The sequence below is a fragment of the Akebia trifoliata genome, chromosome 11 (genome assembly GCF_017979445.1).
Source record: "Akebia trifoliata isolate Shusen 1 chromosome 11, ASM1797944v1, whole genome shotgun sequence".
In the NCBI taxonomy this organism is placed as follows: Eukaryota; Viridiplantae; Streptophyta; class Magnoliopsida; order Ranunculales; family Lardizabalaceae; genus Akebia; species Akebia trifoliata.
In genome coordinates, this window is record NC_141385.1 from 7,259,422 (window position 1) to 7,269,644 (window position 10,223).

The 10,223-nt window shown below is 33.2% G+C and overlaps 1 protein-coding gene across 2 annotated transcripts; it reads right to left on the minus strand.

The window, feature by feature from the left end:
* Positions 1-206: 206 nt before the first annotated feature.
* On the minus strand, positions 207-6,899 carry INT2 (inositol transporter 2). 2 transcript variants are annotated; one of them, XM_086417268.1, is made up of 7 exons: positions 6,763-6,899; positions 6,374-6,524; positions 4,369-4,439; positions 3,418-3,753; positions 3,005-3,112; positions 2,305-2,904; positions 207-905 (listed from the first exon to the last, which is right to left on the minus strand). In XM_086417268.1, the coding sequence occupies exons 2-7, from the start codon at positions 6,504-6,506 to the stop codon at positions 417-419; spliced, it is 1,737 nt and encodes a 578-aa protein (XP_086273394.1). In that variant the 5' UTR covers positions 6,507-6,524; positions 6,763-6,899; the 3' UTR covers positions 207-416. The 2 variants fall into 2 exon arrangements, with proteins under 2 accessions (XP_086273394.1, XP_086273393.1); XM_086417267.1 differs by lacking the exon at positions 6,763-6,899 and having other exon boundaries at positions 6,374-6,657.
* Positions 6,900-10,223: the final 3,324 nt, after the last annotated feature.

The window sequence follows — 10,223 nt, forward strand, 5'->3', positions numbered from 1 at the left end:
TGTCTATGTTAGAAATCCTAAAAGCTTTTAGGATTCAGATTCTAAGTGGTGTTTGGGATCCCTGATTTATGATTGAACTTGAAATTCTCGTATGTAATAATCTTGAAAAATACTGCTACTTTGTATGATTACGTGAACAATGACCATATTTTATACATTTTTTTAATAGATTTTCTATAAAAGGTGAGATATATTTTCCATACTAGTAGTTCCAACTTATCCAACCCTCTTTATGATTCAAGTAAGTTTGAGTTTTGGAAAAATACATTTATTCATGCATATAAGTTTCAGGCGATCACTATGGGGCCTGTTCTTACTTAGTATATAAGAAAGGTAGTCTATAATATTAATCTAGCTCAGCACTACATTTTCAGGGCCCATTACACACATAGCAAACCTACACTTCTTCTCCATGATCACACAACTGTATTCTTCTGTAAGTCGTCCGAGCCTGAGCCCTTCTTCCAGAACTTGAACTGCAGAGCTCTGTCCTCCAACATTTTCTCAACCTCCTCGATAGGTAGCCCTTTGGTTTCCGGTACATAAACTAGGACAAAGAAAAGGGCGACAACAGAAATTACGCCGAAGATTAGAAAAGTCCACGAGGTTCCAATCCCTTCTGTCAAGGAGAGGAAGGACTGAGCAACGATCAGATTGGATATCCAGTTAGCTGTAGCAGCTATTCCTCCACAAACCCCTCTGAACCTCAAAGGGTAGATCTCCGAGTTTACAATCCATGGGACAGTGCCCATTCCAGGAGAGAAAAAAATAATGTATAGGGCTAGTCCAATTATGGCTAACCACCCATATTTGCTTGGACACCCCCTTGTGTACCATAGCCTATCCTCATGATGGCAGAGTTTCTCCACTGTCTTGTTTGATATCAAACATGCTCCAGGAAATAACTGCATCGTAATTAGGGGCAGTTAGGACCAACAAAAAGTATGAAACCTCTCATCCTGGAATAAGAGAAAAAGGGTGTTTCAGAAATACCCCCCTCTTAAATTGGTGATATTAGGTTTACCCCCCATGACCATAAGTCGATGTTTTCTTGATGATTTTCGGTGAAATTTTGATTTTTTTTTCTTCCGCATGTTAGATCATCAGAAAAAGCAACATTGGCTTATGGGAGGAGGGGTTCTTTAAATTCCTTTGGGCCCACTTGCCCTGATCATTGTGTTTAGTTCTACGGTCAAATTTGCTCCTACTCTTTTGCTAACTGTGTCTAGGCATCAACCTCCAAGATTTCAATAATTCCAACCTTGAGAAGGTAGCAGTCCCCCTCCCTAAGTTTTGAGGTTACAATGCATTACAGTAACACATGGGTTAATACAACAGACCTGTGATCAAAACCCTTCACATTTAAATCTATAATAATAATAAAAATAAAAACTAGAAAGAAAATAAAAGAAATAGAATGAGGGAGAGAAAACATGTTGATTTATGTATCGAGGACACACCAATCAAGATCTAAATGATCATCAATGGTCGAAAGGAAAAGGTTTGCAATTTAAGAAGAAAGTACTTAGACAAACTCCCAAAATGGGTATATTAGTGTCGAATTCATTCATTCAAATGTTGAAAGATCTAACTAAATATAAAAAAATTATGTCCTCATGCATGTGAAGTTGAATCTGAAAATTATTAACAAAGGGTTCTTGCCTCACCTAAAAATAGGCCTAAAAGAGACTAAAAAAAAGAGAAAATATAGAAACAATCAATTTGGTTGGTTAAATTAAGACCAAGCAGTTGGATGGTTAGGGTATCAACAAGCTTGGATGTGAAATGTTCAAGATATAGGGGTGCAACTTGGTTTGGTTCAAACCAAGAATCAAACCAAACCAAACCGATAACTTTTGGTTGGAAGAAGTTGCGGTTTGGTTCTGGGTTAAGAAAATGGAGAACTTACCAATTTGGTTTGGTTCTCGGTTGAAAGCTTGTATAGAACCGAACCAAACGCTTAATGACTTACTACTTTTTAGGAATTAGGAAATAGATTTATGCCTTTTTTTTTTGGGATAGATTATGAACTTTTTTATTTTATGGATTGATTGGTGACTTATTATATGAAGTTTTCATGTTAAATATTTATTTATTTATTTTTCATTAAAAATATGTTGCTTTCAAACATGTCCATAGGAAATTGGCAACCCATAGAACTGAACTGACCTGACCTTAGTTCGGTTCTATAGGGCATTCAGTTCGGTTCTGGTTCATATTTAGTGGAACCAACCTATGCTGGTTCTGAACCAAGTTGCAACCCTAGTTCCAGATGCTTTCATAGATGGATGATGAGCAATTTACCCTATCAGTCACAGAAGCACAGAATCCGCATTCCGGGGATGAAGCCTTTAAGCATTTCATACAGTCCCAAGTAGTCGACCTCGTTGATTGATAATCAGGGCAAGTGTGAGCCTGGAAATGGGCTGTCTCTTGCCTACTAACCGCAGGTGAATGCGACGTAGTCTCATGGAAAACTGCAGATAAAACTCCAAGCGAGATAATAACGCCACTCAAACTTATAACAAGAAGTTTCTTCCTTCCTGTCCTGTCGATGAAGTAAATGCTCACTATGGAGCCAAGAGCATTGAGACCAGATGTAACAAGTGAGAGAAGGAGAGCGGTTTGGTTTGACGCGAAACCAGCTAATTGAACTATGGTGGGGCTGTAATACATAACTGTATTTATGCCTACAAACTGTTGGAAGATTTGAAGCCCAACACCTGCAATTAGTCCCCTCCTTACTGTCTTAGTTTTCCATAACTTGATGAAGTTGATGTTCTTAGAAGATCCTTCTTCCTTGATTTCCTTTTCAACTGAATCTTTTAGATCTTGAATCTCTGATTCTACTTCGTGTTCTGGGTATATTTTTCGAAGTATAGTTTTTGCTTCTTCTTCTCTTCCCTGTGAAGCGATAACAAAAGGGGGAAGTAGAACCATATATGTTACCAACAATAGGGAACAAGTATTTGATCTCAAGAGTACAAGGTAACTAGGGCCAAACCTTTCTATAGAGCCAACGGGGTGACTCTGGAAGAAGTAACATTAATATGAACTGCAATAGTGCTGGAAGTCCAGCAACTCCAAGCATCCACCTCCATGTTCCTGGGGCCTATCAAACCTCCATATATTAGTTAAAATCTCTTTCCTGTAAAACAATGAATGCTATACTAAAAACCATTGTGTACTTTGTCGGGGATGTCATGTGATGTTTTGAATTGTCATCGTTATCGTCAAAGCCTTATTCCAAAACAATTGAAATAAGGGCTTGACTTTCTGCACCATTGCCACTTAGGTGCTTTTGGTGTGTTGGTTAGGTTCATATCAATGGTGTTTGAGCCATAACTATGTATTGGATTTGAGTCTTGAAATGGGTTACTAGGGATAAAAATTATAAGTTTTTTTTTTTTGGCCTACCTTGGTGAATGCTAGGTTGATAAGGTAAGACAGAAACTGGCCTCCTGTTATAAGGAAACCATTGGTACTGACTAGTGCACCACGGATTTTGGCTGGAGAAGCTTCGGAGATGTATAACGGGGCTGTCATCGACGCCATTCCAACACCTAGACCAACAAAAACCCGGCCAATAATAAGGAGAGCTGGGTTTGGTGCAGAGGCCATGATAATGGCCCCAAGGAAGAATAGGAAGTCAGCAACTAAGATTGCTGTTCTCCGACCAAACCGATCATTCATCCATCCTCCAATCGCGGCTCCTACGATTGCTCCTGCAACTGCCATGCTTACTATGCTTTCCTGTATAAATAGTATCATCAGATATGATCAACATTATGCCTTTTGTAGTATTTTTTTAGGTCTTGTGCCAAAGGGTTTTAGCCTCCTTGGAAGGTCACCTGACCTCCATGGATCAAAATTTTTTTTGCTTGTTTTTCTTTCTTGATGAAATCTCTCTTTCTTCTTAATCTATATATAATAAAAAAAATGCTTTTGTTGAATGTAAATGTTTATTTAATTCATAAAAGGAAAGAAAAAAAAAAAAAAAAAAAAACAGGGTAAGAGACATATCAGTGACTTAACCAAAGAATTCATATTCTTGATAGGGGTATTTAGGTCATTTAAAAAGATTAAGGGCATTTATGGTATTTAAAAATTGGGTATGCTTTGAATGGATGATGCACTTCATCAGTCAATTGAGCAGGTGAGGGTATTAAGGTCAATGAAAATGATGGGTATTAATTGGATGACTTGGTGATGGTATTATAGTCAAAGTAATAATTATATTATGATGAAAATGAGGTTATTATGGTCATATGAACCCAAAAAAATATATTGAAATAATAATTATGTTGAAATTAACAAGAAACAACAAAATTATTGGACGATAAATGATTGAATAATTGAATTTCTGACCTGTAGAACAGTCTCTCTATCAACAGCCTTGAAATCATCTCTGATGTAAAGGAGAGCCCCTGAAATTACTCCTGAAAACCCAAAAAACCAATAAACAGGATCTTAAGTTCTCAACACATAAGTTTCTACAGATGTTTTTGTTTTATTGTTCTTGAAAGCTTCAAAAACAATAAATAAAAAAAAAAAAGAGGGGAAGTCTTGTTTGTTCCTCTCAACTTTTTCCCATTTATGAGAATATAAGAATTGGTTATTATACTAAAATTGAATTGTAGATGGAAAACAGAGGTTTACTACCTATTATAAACGGAGAGAGCTGTTATTGACATCCCATTTTTTACTTATTATACTTTCAATTCTTAAATTATTTCACACACCCCAATTAAAGATTAAAACACTCTCTTCTCTTCAAACACTACGAATGTCTGGTTCAAATTAAATTAAAATGTCAAGATTACAAAATATTATAACACTTGTTCAAACAATTTCAGTCGTTGTTTACAATTATGATTAGACTCATGTAAAATCTTAAATCCAAAAACTAGATATATAACGAGAAAAAAAAAAAAAAAAAAAAAGAGTTTCTATTACTCAATCATTCACTCATTTTCTTTATTTTTAATTGGGGTGCAATAAGTAAAAGTTGGGGTGCTAATAAATTATAATCAATGTTACAAAACATTATAACACTTTTTCAAATAATTTTAGTAGTTGTTTACAATTATAATTAGGCTCATATAAAATCTTAAATCTCAAAAATAGATATCTAGCAAATATATATATATATTTTTGAGAGAGCTTCCATTGCCACTCAAAATTTGTCTTATTCGCAATCATTCATGACTTATTTTCTTTCTTTTTAATTTGGGTGTGATAAACAAAAGTTGGGGTGCTAATAGCAGCAGCTTTAAGAGAGAGAGAGAGAGAGAGAGAGAGAGAGAGAGAGAGAGAGAGAGAGAGGGCGTGCTGTGTAGCATTAAAAGAAAAATAGAAAATGAAACCTACGAAGCAAAAGAAAATAATAATAATAAAAAGAGAGAATGAGTAGAGAAAGTGGGCTGAGCCCCCATTAAAGATCACTCCAAAAGGAAAAGAAGTGTAAATGAGAACAAAGCTGGTATGGTAGGGTATGTCAGGATATACTTATAAAGCACTACAAGAAGTAAAAGGGAAAAAAAGAGAAGAAAAAGAGGAGAAAATTCTCCAAAACCCACTGATACTGCATCATCTATCTTTAATACTTGTATAAATCTCTTGAATTATTCTAAATTCTTCCTTATTTTATCAAAATAAACCATGGGTTCTTGAAAAATCCATCATTTAAACAATTGGTCACACAAAATTTATTCATGTTGTAGCCTTAGCTACCAAAATGTCAGAATTTTTTTTTTTTAATTTTTATTTTAATTTTTACTTTAAAAGGAGAATTAAATTTCCAAAAACCCACTGTTCCTACTTCATCAATCTTCTCCTTTACGCTTAGAAAATGTAAAAAATTCTTCCAAACTCAATTATTAAAAAAAAAAAAAACAAGGATTGTTGAGATATCCATTAAATTTTTTATAATTTAAACTCTTAGCCACACAAAATATATTCAAGTGTGGAAGTAAAAAAATAAACACAGAAAATCTCTAAAACTAACTGCTACTACAGCATCTATCTTCTCCTTTACTTAGAAAAAACATAAAAAAATTCTTCTAAATTCTCCCTTATTTCAACAAAAATAAAACATCACTAACAATTAATGACAGAAAAGACATATATAGTGTCGCCTAAGTACTAAAATGTAAAAAAAAAAAAAAAAAGAGAAAAATTCCAAAACTCACTGTTACTACAGCATTTATCTTCTTATCTTCTTAGAAAAAAAAATCTCAAAAAATATTCTAAATTCTTCTTTATTTCAACAAAACAAACCATGGGTTATTCTAATATCCATGTTAAAGTTCATCATTTAAAAAATTAATCACACAAAACAAATTCCTACAATAAAAAAAAAAAAAAAAAAAACCTGTATCATAACCGAAGAGGAGACCACCAATTCCCGCAGAGAAAGCGAGGCGAAGAACATAAGGATTCTTCCATGCAAGAGAAAAACAATCCCTGAAAGCTGAGGTATCTGTTGGATGTATTGCTCCCTCCATTGCTTTGAGATCTTGATACTAAGAAATTTAACAAAAGATGTGTTTAGTAAAACTATATAGCTTGGTTACTATGTAGAAAACATATTAAGGAGAGGAGAGAAAGGTAGAAGAAACATTATATCTGTGTTGTAGATTAGATAGTTTTCTCAATTGAAGAAGAGAGATGAGTGTTATTTAAGGATGGATTTTGTTTAGAGATACAATCAGAAGTCAACAGTCAATACTCAATAGTCAACAGTCTTTGTCGTTTACTTACCTTCACATGTTCTAAGGTTACTTCAGAGACACAGAATTGCGGAGGTGATAAGGTCTAGGCAGGCCTACTGAACAAACCAGATTATAAGAAAAATGAGGGTAGGAGAAGTTTTCCTGCATTGACAGTGCAGTTATTCTGCTCTGCGCCTACAGCTGCTCATTACACATGGCACATCTTTACTCGTTATTATATTTTGTTTCAAATTACAAAAATGTCTGTCTTCAGTATTATACTGAGAGAAGGCCGAAAAATTCTCCTAGATTTACATTTACTATTATTAAAGTCATTTTCGTCAAAAGGAATAGAATTTCAATCTCATAACCTCTTATAACCATGTTAGTTTTTAATTTTCTAAATTTATAAAAAATATCTTCTTTATTAATTATTTTATCTACAAAAGAACCTTAATTATTATCTTAAATTAAAAATAAAACTTAACATATTGATGATAAAAATATAATATAAATTAATTTTTTATTTAAAATAATTATAAAAAATTTAAATTAGGTATAAATCCTAAAATGCCACCCAGTACGACGCTATACAGCTTCGATCATCCATTTTAAAAATAATTTTAATTTTACATAAATATTAATTTTTGTAACTTGTGTAAATTCACGAGTCCAGTTTGGATAGAAGTCAATCAAGCTATTTGATATTAAATTATTTTATTTTTCTTATTAATCAAGCTATTTGATTATATGTAATACTTTTGGAGAGAACAAAACTAAATATTTTAAATTAATTTTAAAATGTTTATAAACTTAGTTACATTTTATTGGCTAATATATGTCAACTTGGGAATATTTTATTTGACTCCTCGGACATTGGATTCAAGTGTAAAACTATGGTTTAAGAAATATTCCTAAGTGAAAGATACATTTATCATTAACGATATGGGAACGAATCCTTTGTAAAATTTTCCCATAAGATAGTGTCACGTTAAAAAATGAAAAAAATTAATTCCTCAACCCTTTTGGCTTGAATGAGTTAGATTAAATTTATAAAAGATTACTTAATTTATATATATCAAACTTTGAAAATGGATGGCCACTAAACTCCTCAACTTTAAATAGTGATTTCATTATCTTATTGATGTGGTGGTCGAACTATATAGGGGGTTGTTGAGAGGGAAAAAAATGGTTGCTACAAAAGATCCTCTCCTAGATGATGCATATCACACTCTGAACATTCCTTATCAATATAAGAAAACCAGTGCCTTTTTATTTAAGGATTAGTTGGACTTGAACTCACGACCTCAGAGTTGTTTTGCAATGTATCAAAACAACTAAGTTATGGGTCTAAGCCCATTAAACCATTGTTTTTTATATTGTGCCAGTGTTGTACACAGGTTTTGATCAATTTTTGTATGATAAAATTAATTGGTGTTAGTGGGAATTGAACCTAGGTCCATGATATCATCAGTCGAAGATTTCATTAACTAAACTAAAATAATAATAAAAAATTGAAATTATCAATAGAATTATGTGGACCTCACTCATTTGCTCAATGTTTATACCATATAAAATTGTAACTAAATTATAATTGTATGACAAAACAATAACTGAGTGGGGGTCTATCATTGTGTTTTATCGTATAGATCTTTTAACAATGAGATGATAATGCATAGTTGATGTAATATGTTATGAAATAAAAATAAATAAATTAGATAAAATATGTTATTTTTAAATTATTGAACAAATATAAACTTGTCCAATGATTGAATCAGGGTTTGGTCAATTTAACAAATTTCTGGTTGGATATTTTGTTGAATAGTGATTTTTTGACGCCCCCCCTCTGACATACGCCCCATCATAGAATTGCAAATCATTTGCCTCAGGATGCATAAAATCAAAAATATTTTTCTTGTATATCCCAAGGAAAATGATCTACGAATCTATGATGGTTGTGTATGTCAGAGGAGAGGAGGGGAGGGGAGAGATTATCACGACTCTATTTTGTTTGATTTGCAAAATAAAGATAGAAACAAATTTTCTTTGTAGACCATTGATGCAAATTTTTTTTAAGGAAAATCCTTTCTTCCTTGATCTTAGTCTTCATCAAGATACAAGTACTCCCATTACCGGTGCAGTGAAGAGGACATATACAATAGGTGCAGGAAAATAACATGAGATGGTAGTTGGTATATATTCTTACCATGTTTATTATGTTGTCGTCATGGTGACAATTAAGAAAGCCACGTGGCGAATCTTATGGCGGACTGATCCATGGCATTGTGCCACGTGATATTAAAAAATTGTAGTTTTGGACAGGAAAGTTAATTAATTAATAGAGTCGTGATAATAGAGTGTACTCACCGCGAGGCACACTCGATTGACTCTTCTAACGTGACAAGTTCGAGCATATAAACCCCAAGATATACGATTCCCCCGAAATATACATTTTTAAGGAGAAGTGCAGTTGTATATCCCGAGATAGATCTACGGCTCTGGGGCTTATCACATCAAGAGAGTTGATTGAGTGTGCCATCTAGGGTAGTTAGATTATCCTGATTCTAATTAATAATATAATGATTAGAATGATGACGAATGTATGAGGTTGATGTGGCAAGGGCACAGAACCACACATCTTTTTTCTATGTATCCTGATGAAAATAATCTGTGGTTATGTGCCCTTATCACGTCAGTTGCATACCAAGATTGGGTGCATTCATCACGATTCTAACGATGATTTTCTGTTACTTAAGATTTTAAAGGAAAGAAAGAGAGAGTTGTCATTGGCACCCAACTTTTACTTATCACATCTCAATAAAAAATAAAGAGATGTGAATAGTGGAGAATAAGTAAACATTAGAAGTTGGGGTGCCAATAGAACCTCGTTCATGATTTTTTTTTTTTTCAATTTAAGATTTTATATGAGTCTAATCATGATCGTAAACCGTTACTGAAATCATTTGAGATTTTATAATGTTGAGATTACAATTTGTGTCAAACCGTTGTAATGTTTAAAGTAGGGGGTGCAACTTGGTTTAGTTTGAGGTTAAATTGGAATCAAACTGACATATGTCGGTTCCACTAAATAAGAGTCATAACTAAATCATATTTTATTAGAATCAAGTCAACCCAAACCGAATTAAAGTCGGTTTGGTTCAGTTTGATTCTACGAATTGTCAATATTCTATAAATTATAAATAATATTTTTTAATATATATGGGGATGGTTCGAGGGACATGCTGAAAACTAGCTGAAAAACAAACGTTTGAGAGACGTTAGATCTGAGAAAATGGACGGCGCAGATTGTGCAAAACGTCATTTAAAAAAAAAAATGGAATTTCTTTTATTTACAGAGAACTCCCTCCTCTTTTCTATTTTTTTAACTACCTCAGTTTTTCTATTTTTTTTAACTAAATCTAACAATTCTGTTCTGTTCATCTTCATCTCGACAAACCTTTTGAGACTTCAGTCATCTCTCTTCTCTATTCATCAGCTGCTCCTCCACTT

Excerpts from the sequence above, each read along its gene's own strand:
- INT2 (XM_086417268.1), bottom strand. The coding sequence starts at position 6,506 with ATGGAGGGAGCAATACATCCAACAGATACCTCAGCTTTCAGGGATTGT. Across the intron at positions 3,113-3,417 it reads TCAACCTAGCATTCACCAAG|GCCCCAGGAACATGGAGGTG; the intron begins GTAGGCCAAAAA and ends GAGGTTTGATAG. Across the intron at positions 906-2,304 it reads GTGCTTCTGTGACTGATAGG|TTATTTCCTGGAGCATGTTT; the intron begins GTAAATTGCTCA and ends ATTACGATGCAG.